We start from the raw sequence: 15,000 nt of genomic DNA, 5'->3' as shown, positions 1-15,000 counted from the left end.
AATAACAATAGAATAAGAACAAAAAACGATAAACACGAGAAGAGAAGATAAAATAAGAGAGAAAAAAAAGAAGAGAAATAAAAAACCCAGCAAAAGAGCACTAAAAAGAAGAAAGATGGAGATAGAAGATAAACAAGTGGGAGAAGATGCAAGTAAACCATTAATTAAAACAGCAACGGAAGAGAACGAGGAGATAGAAGAGAAAGAGAAGCAAAAAGAAAGCGAGGCGAGGCGAACCAGTAACCCAGCAAACCATCAAACACTCGCACACCAAACCACCAAACCAACTTCACAAATGTACCAGTGGAAACTCAAGGATCCGGTCTTCTTGCTGCTCAATCCTGCAATCCTGCCCATCCTTCAATCCCCCCCCCAATCTCTCTCTCTCTCTCTCGAATGAATATCCCTCCTTCATCTTTCTCCTCTCCAGTGCAGTATCTCAATCTTCATAGTAGTAGGAAGAAGAGGAAGAGGAGTAAGAGAAGGAATTAAGTTTGTGTGTCTCTTTCGTCCTATCCTTCAATCTCTCTCTCTCTCTCTCTCTCTCTCTCTCTCTCTCTCTCTCTCTCTCTCTCTTCTTTCTCTCTCCTCTCTTATCTTCCTCACCAGTGCAGCATCTCAATCTTCGTAGGAGTAGGAAGAGAAGGAAGAAGAGAAGGAGGAGGAATTTTATGCCGGTATGTGTCTCTTTCGTTCCATCTTTCAATCCTCCCTCAGCTCCACACACACACATTATCTCTCTCTCTCTCTCTCTCTCTCTCTCTCTCTCTCTCTCTCTCTCTCGACTGAATATCCCTCCTTCATCTTCCTCCTCCTCGCCAGTCCAGCTTCTCAATCTTCGTAGGAGTATTAAGAAGGGCAAGAGGAGTAGGAGGAGGGGTTAAAATCTGATATGTGTCTCTTTCGATGTCTCTTTCCAATACAAGCGGGGAGGGAATCAAAAAGTCGGTTAAATATTACGTATTATCACCATTATAATACCTTCCAAGTCCTAGTGGAGTCGCCGAGGTGAGTGGTTTTGTCCCAGGAAATTAGCGGTGAGAAGGACTTGTTGACGTGTATATTAAGAACCCCCCAGCGATGAGATACGAAATGCAGCGCTCATGGCAAGCTTCCACACTCACAAAGGAGCATCACATTCCCTCCCCCCCCGAGTGAACCTTAGAATCAAGAGAGCGAGAGTTATACCTGAGTGACTATCGCGGCTTGGACCTGCAGAGGAGGAGGTAAATGCGCTTGATTACAACATTCGCAAGTATTTTATAGCTTAGTTGTGAGGGTGGATACTGGTGGTTCATGTAGTTGATGTAGTTTATATCCTTTATCCCCGCTCGTGTGTGTTTGTACTGGTGAAGCATCCGTGAAGGCAATACCGGACCGCTGGTGGGTTAATGGGTGGCAATTGGAAGTGTTTTTGAAAGCCTCCGGGGATTCCAGCAAGGAGGAGAGCCGAGAACAAGAGCCGAGGCGTAAAAGTGAGATTGATGGTCCCTGTTCACGCCATATCAGAAGCATGGTAGAACACAAACGAAGAGCAAAGAGAAGTGAATCGTTTGTGTAATCTAAACTTATCTTTATCTTCTCCTTCTCCCTTCTTCTTCTTCTTCTTCTTCTTCTTCTTCTCTCGCCGTATTAAAACACGATAGAACACAAATGAGGAACGCGGTGAGTCTTTCGTGCAATCTGTCTTCTCTCTCTCTCTCTCTCTCTCTCTCTCTCTCTCTCTCTCTCTCTCTCTCTCTCTCTCTCTCCATATTAAAAGCACGATAGAACACAAAAGAGGAACAAATAAAGGTGAATCGTTTGTGCTGTCTGTCTTATCCTCTCCTTCTTCTTTTTTTCTTCTTCTTCTTCTTCTTCTTCTTCTTCTTCTTCTTCTTCTTCTTCTTCTTCTTCTCCTTCTTCCTTATCCATATCAAAAGACGATAGAATACAAACGAGGAACAAAATAGAAGCGAATCTTTAATGCAATCCAACTTATCTTCATCCTCTCTTTCTTCTTGTTCTTCTTCTTCTTCTTCTTCTTCTTCTTCTTCTTCTTCTTATTCTTCTTCTTCTTCTTCTTCTTTATCTCTCCATATTAAAAACACAGTAGAACACAAACGAAAAACAAATAGAGATGAATTTTTTGTGCAGTTTGTCTTCTCTCTTCTTCTTTCTTCTTCTTCTTCTTCTTCTTCGTCTCGCCATATCAAAAACACAATAGAACACAAACAAAGAACAAATAGAGGTGAATCTTTCGTGCAATTTAACTTCCTACGGCATATTAGAAGCACGATAGAACACAAACAAAGAACAAATAGGTGATTAATTTTTTTTTTTTTTTTTTTTTGCAATCTATGTTCTCTTTCTCCCTCTTCTTTCTCTCTTCCTATTAAAAAGACGATAGGATACAAATGAGGAACAAATGAAGGGAGAATCGTTCGTGCAATTTAAATTCTTCTTCTTGCCATATTAAAAGCACGATAGAACACAAACAAGGAACAAATACAAGTGAATCCTTTTTTGGGTATGATCAGACGATTTTATTTGCATTAGGAAGGGTCTATGGAGGTCAAGAGATTAATAGCCACAGTCTTTACTATTTTAATCCCCCACATAAGTTTCTGAAGGAGTATAAAGTCTCTAAATAGTAACCAGAATGAATAAGAAAAAGGGTTAAGACAAAAAAGGAAGAGGTGAATATTTTGTGCAGTCTATCTAATCTTGTTCTTCTTCCTCTTCTTCCTCTTGGCACGTTGGAACCACGAGGGAACATAAAGAGGAAAAAATGGTTGGTGTTTAGTATAATCTAGTCTAATCTTATTCTTCTTCCTCTTCTTCTTTCCATATTAGAAGAACAAACAGCAGTGGACTTTTTTTCCTGTGTACGCTCTATATAATCTTGAGAGAGAGAGAGAGAGAGAGAGAGAGAGAGAGAGAGAGAGAGAGAGAGAGAGAGAGAGAGAGAGAGAGAGAGAGAGAGAGAGAGAGAGAGAGAGAGAGAGAGAGAGAGAGAGAGAGAGAGCAGAGAATAAAAAAAAAAGGAAGAGCAGAACGAATAACGAACGAACACACGAACTCACGAACACACGAACACACGAACAAACAAACACGAACATACGAACACACAAACACGAACACACGAACACACAGACGAGCCAGAACAGACGGAGGGAGGATAAGCGGGAGGTGGGTGGGTGGGAGATGGGTGGGCGGAGGATGCACGGGGATGGGCAGGAGTGGACGGGAGTAGGTGGGGTGAATTAGTTAGCATCCCCCTACCTTCAAACCTCACCCCACCACCACAGAACTATCCCCGCCCACCTTCCCACCAACCCAGCAACACCCCCACTCTCCCGCCCACCCCGCCCACCACCGCCCGCTGATCACACTGGCCGCCCCGCTCAAGTGAGGTAATGACACGTAATTAAATTGTGGTTTACGGTGCGTTCCGACAATCCGCCGCGCATTTGCATAGGAGATGATAGGATATGAGAAGAGCTGTTGCGTTTTAGGGGGGTAGGATGGGAGGAGGGGTGGATAGGATTGGGTGGGTAGGATAGGAGGGAGGAAGGAGGGGTGGAGGGTGAGGTGGGTAGGAGGGTGGATAAGATGGGGTGGGTAGGATGGGGTGGGTAGGATTGGAGGGAGAGGTGAAGGATGGGGGTGGATGGATTAGGGGGGGTATTTCCTCTTCCTTTTTTTACTCTTTTTTTTTTCTTTTTGCTTTCAGTCTCTCTCTCTCTCTCTCTCTCTCTCTCTCTCTCTCTCTCTCTCTCTCTCTCTCTGTTTCTGCATTTTTTTCCCTCTTTCTTTGTCTTTCTTCTTCCTCTTCTTCTTTGTTGTTGTTGTTATTGTTGTTGTTGTTCTATGTGTGGGAGGGATAAAAAGAAAAAAGTAGATAAAAAGGAGCATAGAGGAGGAGGAGGAGGAGGAGGAGGAGGAGGAGGAGGAGGAGGAGGAGGAGGAGGAGAAAGAAGAAGAGAAGGAATAAGAAAAGGAGGATGAGATGGAGGACAAAGAGATGGAGATAAGAAAAAAAAGTGATGAGAAAGATGGAAGAGGAGGAGGAGGAGGAGGAGGAGGAGGAGGAGGGAGGAGGAGGAGGAGGAGGAAGGATATATTAAATTAACTCTAGGCGGGTGACGGTGGTGGGTTTTAATTCCACACTAACTACACTCCTGTCATGTCCCGGTGATGCACAGCCCTCAACAACAACAACAACAACAACAACAACAACAACAACAACAACAACAACAAAATACTGCACGGTGAAAGATATTATAGACTTTTTTTTCATTTATCTTTCTATTACGTGTCTACCAATAAGCACTACTATTACTACTACTACTACTACTACTACTACTACTACTACTACTACTACTATCAAGGCAGCAGTCAGGGTGCCTCAGTAAAAACCTGTTCCTCATCCATCAAGCAGAAGTGATATGCAACTCCAGCGAGAAGATAAACAACAAAAAAACAACAAAAACAACAGTGATTGATGTCAACACGGCTACACTCCCTCACACACACACACACACACACACACACACAGACAGACATTCTCAGCCAACTCTCTTATCCTCCCCCTTATCCTTACTACCCCTCTCCCTCTCCTGATCCTCTTATCCCCCACACACAAGACACAAATAACTACAATTGAACCAAGTCTTCTCTGCAACATCTTCATATCCGGTCCTTAGCGCCCCGCCACTACCACGCCCCGCCACGCCATCACAAGGGCTCGGCTATTCTCACACGCAGCCAGGCCCAGGTGTGAATGGCTCCGGTTAACAGGTGTGGCTGTGTTCGGGTGATAGTTTAATCTCTTCAGTACCAGGACGCGTTTTCGTATTCATTCTTGTTACTATTTGGTGATTTGATACGGTTTCGAAACATATGTTGGGGTTAGAATAGTAAAGACTGTGGCTATTATTCTTTTGATGTCCATAGAGTCTTTCTAGTGTAAGTAAAATCGTCTAGTCGCAAACGAAATTCAAGGTGAAAACGAGTCTCAGTAATGAAAGGGTTTAAAGATGGTGTACAGGTTGGATTTCTTTTTTGTCTTGGCTTCACAGGAACAGTGCGTCGATGTAATGTTTAATTTTAACTCCAGTTTGCTATTATTTCGAAGTCTGGTGTGTGAGTAACTGCATTTCTTTGACTGTTATATAAATGTTCTGTATGCTTCCCCTCTACTACTTCAGACTTAAAATTTTGTAGTTTAGAGAGAAAAAAAAGATGAACGTAAACACTTTTCTATTATCACCGTTAGGAAGTGAGAAAAAATCGATCTAAAATTTCTGATCTGCTTTATAAAGACTTGGTGTGACGGGGAGTGAAGGCAAATGTGCTTGTTCATAAGGCTTTGTTTTCTCACTAATGCTGCTTCTAAACGCCGCAGAGGTGACTGGTCAGGGCTTTTCTTTGCTCTCTCACCACGTCTATTTTCCAGGGCCACAGAGATGGTTAGCGAGGTTTTCAAAATATTTTCCAGTTGATAATGTAGAAATCTTGTCAATCTGCCTCTAGAACAGTAAAACACCTTAAAAACGCACGCAAATTTAAATCCAGCCCTTTGAAATAGTGGAAGTGAAGCATAGAAGTGTTTGAGAATATTAACCTGATACTGACGATGTAGAGCGTTTGTTGAGTTATCACTACAATCATCAACACACTCTAGAAAACTCCAGCCTGATAAAATGAAAGGAGTGTAATGAAAATGCTCAGTTCCTGTTCAATTATCGGTAGCTCTTGAAAACACTCTTGAAAACTCCATTTCATTTAAAGCACTTCAAAATTCCAATAATGTTCCACCATATCCTCATAAATTCTGAAAAATATGGAATTATCCTAAAACACTTTAAAATCAAGTAAAAATCTAAGAACTCTGAAAAAAAAAAATCACCGAAGGAATGAAAAAACAGTTAAAAAATTCAATAACCTCATCTCACAAATTCCAAAAACAAGTAAAAACCCCAAAAAAACTTTCTGAAAATACAAATTCTTATAAAACAGAGAGAGAGAGAGAGAGAGAGAGAGAGAGAGAGAGAGAGAGAGAGAGAGAGAGAGAGAGAGAGAGAGAGAGAGAGAGTAAAACCCCCAAAAAAACTTTCAGAAAATATAAATTCTTATAAAACAATCGGTGAAATCATACAAACACTCTTCAAAACTCCAATAACCTCGACCGTATGCTCATAATTCTTTTTTTACGTAGGGAAGAGGGCCAGCCAAGGGCATAAAAAAAAAGGAAAGACAAAAAAAAAAAAAAGGTCCACTTGAGTGCTGGCTCTCTACTAATAGGAAAAGCGTCAGCCAAAATTAGGGAGCAAATGCCTCGATACCTCCCTCTTAAAAGAAGACAATAAACAAAATCACTAATGAAAACACCTTTCAAAACAAAGTAAAAACCAAGAAAACACTCTGAAAATACCAAATCTATATAAGACAACCACGAAAATCATTTAAACACCCTTGAAAACTCTAATAACCTCCACCGTATCCTCATAAATTCCAAAAGCAAAGTAAAAAACCCAAAAACACTCTGAAAATACCAAATCTATACAAAACAACCCAAAAATCATTCAAACACCCTTCAGAGCTCCAATAACCTCGACCGCATCCTCACAAATTGAAGAAAATAAACGAAATCACTGGAATACATAACAACACACCCTCCGGAGCCCTATAAACCACCACAGCCTGTCTGAGAGATGGGCGAAGCAGCGAAATGTTTACAAATAGACGAACGAGCCTTTATATTCAATCCCTCAGGTTTCTCAAAGGAGCGCTGCGTATTGAACAGTTTAAGAAATACAAGTAAAAGTGCAAGGTATGTAAATAAACACACTCAATTCCTTACACACACTCTCAGTTTACCAGTGCATTTTAGAGATACTCCTTTGCGAACGGAGATGAAATGAAGTCAAGGGAGAAGAGAAAAAAGAGAAAGGAGGAGGAAGAGACTATATTTTGAGATAAAGTGAAGGGAAAAGAGAGGAGGGGGAAGAAGATGAGATGGGAGATAAGATAGAGGGGAATGAAGAAAGGACCGAATAAGGGAACAAAAGAGGAAAAGGGGGAGGAAACATTTTGATATGAGACATGTTTGAAAATGAAGACAAAAGCGGGGAGAGATGGAGAAGGGAAAAAAAAAGGACGGGGGAGAGAAAAAAGATTGAGGAGGAAAATGAATAAGAAAAAATACGAAAAGGAAAGAAAGAAGGTAAAGAAAAGAAAATGAGAACGAAAAATTAAGAGGAGAGGAAAGGAAATAAAAAAAGAAGGAAGGAAAGTGAATAAGACAAGAAGCGAAGAGAAAAAGAAGAGAAAAAAAAAAGGAAAAAAGATTAGAGAGAAAGAAGAGAAAGAATGTAAAAAAAGATAAAAAAGAATAAATAATGAAAGGAAAAGAGGAAAAAACGACAAAAAAAAGATAAAAAGAAATAAATAAAAATGACAAACGATAAAAATACACAAAAAAAAACTTAGTATACAAAAGAGAACAGGTGTGTGTGTGTGTGTGTGTGTGTGTGTGTGTGCTTTTCTACATACTGAAGCTTCAAAACCAATCTCCTTCGCTATTCTGAACCAAATTGAGGTGAGTGATTCCAGGTAATTGGCCCCACGTTGCCTCACCTGTACCTGCCACCACTCACCTTTTTGATTCACCTGTCCGCCTGATGCATGCCCTCACCTGCCACTTTGTTCATCTACTCTCGTTACGTTCCCTGAGTGACTACCTTTCAAACTACGGCGACGTGATGGTTGGTTGGTGGTGGTGGTCTCTCTCTCTCTCTCTCTCTCTCTCTCTCTCTCTTTCTCTGGTAGTTTCTCTAAAATATCACTCCTTTTTCGGTTTCTTTGGATGAGATATGCAGTTTAGTAAATTATCTCTCTCTCTCTCTCTCTCTCTCTCTCTCTCTCTCTCTCTCTCTCTCTCTCTCTCTCTCTCTCTCTCTCTCTCTTTCTCTATCTATTTATCTGTCTATCTATCTACCCTCTCTCTCTCTCTCTCTCTCTCTCTCTCTCTCTCTCTCTCTCTCTCTCTCTCTCTCTCAATTTATCTATTTATCTGTCTATCTATCTACCTCTCTCTCTCTCTCTCTCTCTCTCTCTCTCTCTCTCTCTCTCTCTCTCTCTCACACACACACACACACAATGCTGCCATTCGCCTTATGCCCTTTTCATCCAGGAGGAGGAGGAGGAGGAGGAGGAGGAGGAGGAGGAGGAGGAGACAGTGGGAGGAGCTGAGGACAATCGGAGGGAGAGGAGGAGGAGGAGAGGAAGAGAGAGGTAATCATACACCTTAATTCCTCCGCCCCCATCTCATATTTCTCTCCCTCCCTCTCCCCATTTTCTCTCCCTCCTCTCTCCCTCCCCCTCCCTTCCTCCCACCACCAGGATGAGGGAGGGGAGTGTAAGGGAAGCCTCTATTCAGGGTACCGCCGCCCCCTTCCCTCTCTCTCTCTCTCTCTCTCTCTCTCTCTCTCTCTCTCTCTCTCTCTCTCTCTCTCTCTCTCGTGGTGGCGGTGGCAAAATAGTTACGATAAAGTGAGGATATTAAAATGTGTGTGTGTGTGTGTGTGTGTGTGTGTGTGTGTGTGTGTGTGTGTGTGTGTGTGTGTGTGTGTGTGTGTGTGTGTGTAATCAGCTGTACTTCTTCTAAGGCGAACGAGTGTGAAAGGAACATTGAAGAAGGGAGGAGGAAGAGGAGGAGGAGGAGGAGGAGGAGGAGGAGGAGGAGGAGGAGGAGGAGGAAGACATGTTGAAATCATTGAAAACCCGTCAACTGATCATCCCAAAACACACCCAATAAACTCTCTCTCTCTCTCTCTCTCTCTCTCTCTCTCTCTCTCTCTGTCGAAACAGGAAGAGAATTAAGTAATTTTAGTGGAGAGAGAGAGAGAGAGAGAGAGAGAGAGAGAGAGAGAGAGAGAGAGAGAGAGAGAGAGAGAGAGAGAGAGAGTATACCGGTTATCCCAATTATAATTCCACAACTTGGTCTCATTAAGTTCAAACGGACAAGTCTCGTTCGTGTAAGTTCACCCCTTTGTTGCTCCACACCCACACACCTCACCCACCTCCACTTGCATCCACATCACCACCACACTTCACTATCATCCACTCTGCCCTATCCACGCTACCCTGCCCCTTCTCATCCACCACCTTTCCTTCTCATCCACCTATTGTCATCCTTTTATCATCCCCTGTTCTCCACTTCACCATTCAGTCACCATCATCATCATCATCATCATCATCATCATCATCATCATCATCTATCTAGTTGTCACCAATTCACACCATTTCATCACCATCTTCATCACCAAAAGCATCGTATTTTCACTGCTCACCATTCACTGACAGACAAACAGACAGACAGACTAAAAGACAGATAGATACATAGATATAAAGATGGATAAATGAATAGACACACAGACAGACGGACAGACAAATGAATACACAGATATATAGATACATAGACGGGTAGACAGACAGACAGACAGACAGACAGACAGACAGACAGATGAATATAGAGATACATAGATACATAGACGTGTAGATAGATAGACAGACAGACAGACAGACAGACAAATAGACAGATACAAGCACCATTAACCACAAACAAACGAACACACACGAATCTCATAACCCACCACTGTCCCACCTTCAGCGTCTCCGTCAGGCAGATAAAAAAAAGACGGAAGGTAATAGATGCAGCGAGTCACCACACAAACACAAGCCAAACAACAACATTTCCTATTATTTCCCTTCACCGCCTTCGTCAGCGTGTCTCTTCTAGTCCTGCAGGTTCACATTCATAGGTAAAAAGAGAGACAAAAAGGACATATTCTAATAACTGCACAAACACACACATGCTAAAAACATTTCCTATTTCCTTCACCGCCTCCGTCAGCGTGTCTCCTTTACTCCTGCAGGTTCACGTCAAAAGGTAGACAGAGGGGCTAAAAATGCATTACTTAATAACCACACAAACACACACACAACCCCAAAACAACAACATTTCCTATTATTCCCCTTCAACGCCTCCGTCAGCGCTTCTCCTCTATTCCTGCAGGTTCATGTCACAGCTTAGCGCCTCCTACACATCTACGCGGGTTCACTGCAAGAACATCCCGGGTCTCGTGCGGCGCCAGCGAGTCCTCTGCAACAGACACCCGGACGCGATGATGGCGGTGACGGAGGGCGCTGTGCAGGGGGTGCGTCACTGCCAGAAACAGTTCCAAGACGCCCGCTGGAACTGCTCCACGATACCCCGCGATGCCTCAGTCTTCGGCAGGCACGTCTTGAAGAGTAAGTGTGTGTGTGTGTGTGTGTGTGTGTGTGTGTGTGTGTGTGTGTGTGTGTGTGTGTGTGTGTGTGTGTGTGTGGAAGGACGATTTGTGTTCGTGGGAGTGTTTGGAAAGATGTTGTGTGTGTGTGTGTGTGACCTGACCTGACCTGACCTTTGACCCTAGCAGGCACGCGGGAGTCTGCCTTCGTGTACTCCATCAACAGTGCCGGGGTGGTGCACGCCGTGACCCGGGCCTGCAGTCGCGGCGCCATCACCAACTGCGCCTGTGACCTGACCAAGAAGGTGAGTGCCGCTGACCTCGCCACTTTCACTGAGACCACCGCGCCGAGTTCTAAAGAGACAAGACCGTGTAGCTTTGACCCTTAAAACCATTAACCCTTCAGTACTGTTACACATTTTAACCTTGAAATTTGTATACGATCAGACCATTTTATTGACATTAGGGAAGGTCTATGGAGGTCAGAAGATTAATGGCCGGAGTCTTCACTAGTTTAATCCCCATAAGTTTCTGAAGCTGTATAAAATCACCAAATAATAAGCAGAATGAATATGGAAACGCGTCATGGTGCTCAAGGGATTAAAGCGAGGATTATCTTTCAACTATGAGTCTTAAATAATTAGAACATATACTGTCTTTCAACTGTGAGCCTTGGAAACATTAGAGCGAGCATTATCTTTCACTATGAGCGTTGAGAAAATTCGAGCGGGTGGTACTTCTTTCAACTTGAGACTTGGAGATATCAGAGCGAGCATTATCTTTCAGTTTTGAGTCTTAGCAGCATTAGAAGGAACATTATCTTTCAACTTTGAGCCTTGGAGCATTATAACGAGCATTATATTTACATTACAAGACTTGGAAACATTAAATTTTGAGTCTCGGATCATCAAAGCAAGTATTATCTTTGAAATCTGAATCTTAGAAGTGATAAAGTGAGCCTTGAGAGTACTAGAGCGAACATTATCTTTATACTTGAGAGCATTTTCTTTACACTGTGAGCCTTGAGAGCATTAAAGCGAGCATTATCTTTCAATTTTGAGTCTTAGAAGCATTAGAGAGACCATTATCTTTCAGCTTTGGAGCATTAGAAGCATTGGAATGAGCATAAAAGCATTGGAGCGAGTACTGTTTCCTCACGCGTAACTTACAAAATCTTAATCAAACTACATAATTCTATTCTTGGTTCCCCTAAAGCAGGAATATTAAAAGGCAACACATCGCAACACTGTGAAAGAGAGAAAAAGAAAAAGAGGTTGCAATTTTTGGGTTTCTGGGAGTAAAAAGAGAAAACGCCAAAAACTGTGAGGTGTTTTAAAAATGTTCCCTGTCTTATCCTAATCACACGTCTATACCCAAAACGCGCTAACACACACACACACACACACACACACACACACACACACACACACACACACACACACACACACACACACACACACACACCTTACTTTTCACCCTGCCACACTCTACCACACTTTACCACATCCTGCCATACCCCTACAAACACACACACACACACACAACACACACACAAACACACACACACACACTCTTCTTCTACCAGTTCTACTCTACTACACCCTGCCACATCCCTACAAACACACACAGACCCTACCATACCCTACCACACCCTATCACACCGTTACCACACCCTACCACACCCCTACAAACACACACACCCTACTTTAAACAATCCTACTCTACCACACGTTACCTTACACCCTACAATCACCCTACCACACCCTCACAACACCTTGTCTCCCATCTACACCACACTTACACCCAATCTCCATGCAATCCCAGCCTCTCACACCTCCACCCTTGCATACCCGCGGCAGGGGATCGACAGGGACTGGACGGGGCAGTTTACGTGGGGCGGGTGTTCCGACAACATTCGCTACGGCACCGCCTTCGCCAGGAAATTCATAGACGCGAGGGACCGAGGCCAGAGAGATTCCCGGGCCCTTATGAACCTCCACAACAACCGCGCCGGCAGGAAGGTGGGTGAGAGAGAGAGAGAGAGAGAGAGAGAGAGAGAGAGAGAGAGAGGAGAAACGAGGCCAAACACGTAGATAAAACCAGAGATTAACCACAGTGAGGAAGATTAGGCATTGAGGAAAAAGAAAGAGGAGGAGGAGGAAGAGGAGGGACGAAATAGTGTCCTAATGAAGAGTGAGGAGCGTGGAAATGAGCGAGAGAGGGAGGGAGGGACAGAGTTGGAGGGAGAGAAGATAGGAGGGAGGGAGGGAAGAGAGGAGGGAGGGAGAGAAGGGAGGAGGGAGAGTTGAAGGATGGGAGAAAGGAGGAAAATGAGGGATGCTTATGATTATGATGATGATGAGGATACAGAGGAGGAGGAGGAGGAGGAGGAGGAGGAGGAGGAGGAGGAGGAAGGAGGAGGTCAACACACTATACCTTCCCTCTCCTCCCTCCTTTCCCTTCACTGGCGCATCTTTCCACGCTGAGGCTCGAGTGGTATCCTAACAGCCTCGCAGGGACCTACAGACTTGCTGCTGCTGGCTTATCCTTCAGTAATCCTTCAAAAAACACTATCTACTTCTTTGCTACACTTTGATTTCTTTAGGTGAGGAAGATGTGTCTGATGATGATGATGATGATGATGAGGAGGAGGAGGAGGAGGAGGAGGAGGAGGAGGTCAATTCACTCTCTAGCTAGCCTTTCCCATTATAAAATCTCTTCACTTTTATACCTCCATTTCTTTAGGTAGCTAAGGAAGATGTGTTTGAGGAGGAGGAGGAGGAGGAGGAGGAGGAGAAATTGTGGTAGTAGTAGTAGTAGTAGTAGTAGTAGTAGTAGAAGAAGAAGAAGAAGAAGAAGAAGAAGAAGAAGAAGAAGAAGAAGAAGAAGAAGAAGAAGAAGAAGAAGAAGAAGAAGAAGAAGAAGAAGAAGAAGAAAAAAAAGAAAAAGAAGAAGGAAGAAAAGAAAGAATAGGTCAACACATTACCTATCCCCTTCCCTTTTCAAAACACCCTTTCCCTCCCAACACCACAACAAACCTCCACATTCATAGGCCTATTCAGAAACGCTTTGCACTCTCACCACGACAGTTTCCAGAAGGTGTAATTGAAGATACTCATGTTTTTAATGGTGTAATGATAACTTCACTGTAGTTTGTTAAAATGTAACTACCGGTAATAGTTTGTTTGTTAGGTGTTATCGTATCTCGTTAACTGGTTTAGATGGTTTGGTTTTAGTATTCGGGTTTCAAGTTTTGGCGTGTTAAGTTTTCGTCTGGACTGCAGGTGTGGGAGCAGTCAGTATTCTAGTCAGTATTCTTATGGTTTTTGGTGATGGATTACCAAGATTTCTAATTGACCATAAGGAGAAACCGTCTTGAGAACCCATCTAGTTGTCTTAAGGTATAGGGGTCGCCGTGGTACAGTGAACCATGTGTCCGAGGGGTCTCCAAGCGCACGGGTTCGAATCCTGTCCACGGTCCGAGTGTAGGTTGGGCTTCCTCACTCGGGCAACGGCAATTTGAGATAGGAGGTACCCCAAAAGAGCACTCCTTTTAGCCCATAAATTCCCGTGAAAAGCCCACATGGTATAAATAAGAAAAAAGGGGGACTTGAAAAAATTGGCGTGGTGAAAAGGCAAGGCGTTTCTGAATATGGCCGTCGTAACCTAACCACACCTAGTCTCGCTTCACCATCTCGTCCCTTCTCTCCTGCAGGGGGTGCGAAAGAAGATGCGTCTGGAGTGCAAGTGCCACGGGGTATCTGGCTCCTGCACCGTCAGAACCTGCTGGCAAACACTGGCGCCCTTCGGAGCAACTGCACGGTGGCTGAAGGGGCGTTACGATGAGGCGACAGAGGTGAGCATGTTACCGAGCGGCGAAGGACTTGTGCCTCGGTTTGGGGAACATGAGGCCCCTAGAAAGAAGGACCTGGTATATTTGGAGTCCTCGCCTGACTACTGCCTCGCTGACTCCTCCTACGGTAAGTGACGAAGGACGTGGCTAAGGATGCTTTGAAGGGTGTATGGGGTGTAGAGAGAGAGAGAGAGAGAGAGAGAGAGAGAGAGAGAGAGAGAGAGAGAGAGAGAGAGAGAGAGAGAGAGAGAGAGAGAGATAGATATATATAGATAGATAGATAGATAGATAGATAGATAGAGAGAGAGAGAGAGATATAGAGAGAGAGAGAGAGAGAGAGATATATATATATATATATATATATATATATATATATATATATATATATATATATAGAGAGAGAGAGAGAGAGAGAGAGAGAGAGAGAGAGAGAGAGAGAGAGAGAGAGAGAGAGAGAGAGAGAGAGAGAGAGAGATAGATAGTAGATAAATAGATAGAGATAGATAGATAGATAGATAGACAGAGATAGATAGATAGAGAGAGAGAGAGAGAGAGAGAGAGAGAGAGAGAGAGAGAGAGAGAGAGAGAGAGAGAGAGAGAGAGAGAGAGAGAGAGAGAGAGAGAGAGAGAGAGATAGTAGATATATAAATAGATAGAGATAGGTAGATAGATAGATAGATAGAGAGAGAGAGAGAGAGAGAGAGAGAGAGAGAGAGAGAGAGAGAGAGAGAGAGTGTGTGTGTGTGTGTGTGTGTGTAAGAAAAGGTTGGGCGGACAGTTGTTAGAGCGAGAGCAGGACAGAGGAGAGGTAATGGAGGGAGATGGGTAGGATGGGTAGGGTTGGGGGAAGGGAGGGAAGAGGGAGTGAGG

At 43.5% G+C, this 15,000-nt stretch overlaps 1 protein-coding gene across 4 annotated transcripts in view; it reads left to right on the top strand.

The window, feature by feature from the left end:
* LOC123508394 (protein Wnt-2b-A-like) overlaps nucleotides 1–15,000 on the top strand; it is a 37,144-nt gene that overhangs the window by 20,480 nt on the left and 1,664 nt on the right. For 2 of the 4 annotated variants that reach the window (XM_045262112.1, XM_045262111.1), the window contains exons 3-6: nucleotides 10,064–10,299; nucleotides 10,464–10,582; nucleotides 12,137–12,298; nucleotides 13,993–14,257. In XM_045262112.1, the coding sequence (XP_045118047.1) occupies nucleotides 10,064–10,299; nucleotides 10,464–10,582; nucleotides 12,137–12,298; nucleotides 13,993–14,257 (782 nt within the window). The remainder of the gene's footprint in view (nucleotides 1–10,063; nucleotides 10,300–10,463; nucleotides 10,583–12,136; nucleotides 12,299–13,992; nucleotides 14,258–15,000) is intronic. The other 2 variants (XM_045262113.1, XM_045262115.1) reach the window with 2 other exon arrangements.

The sequence above is a fragment of the Portunus trituberculatus genome, chromosome 24 (genome assembly GCF_017591435.1).
Source record: "Portunus trituberculatus isolate SZX2019 chromosome 24, ASM1759143v1, whole genome shotgun sequence".
Taxonomy (NCBI): domain Eukaryota; kingdom Metazoa; phylum Arthropoda; class Malacostraca; order Decapoda; family Portunidae; genus Portunus; species Portunus trituberculatus.
The sequence above is the reverse complement of the archived record's forward strand: the minus strand, read 5'-3'. Positions and strand labels throughout refer to the sequence as shown.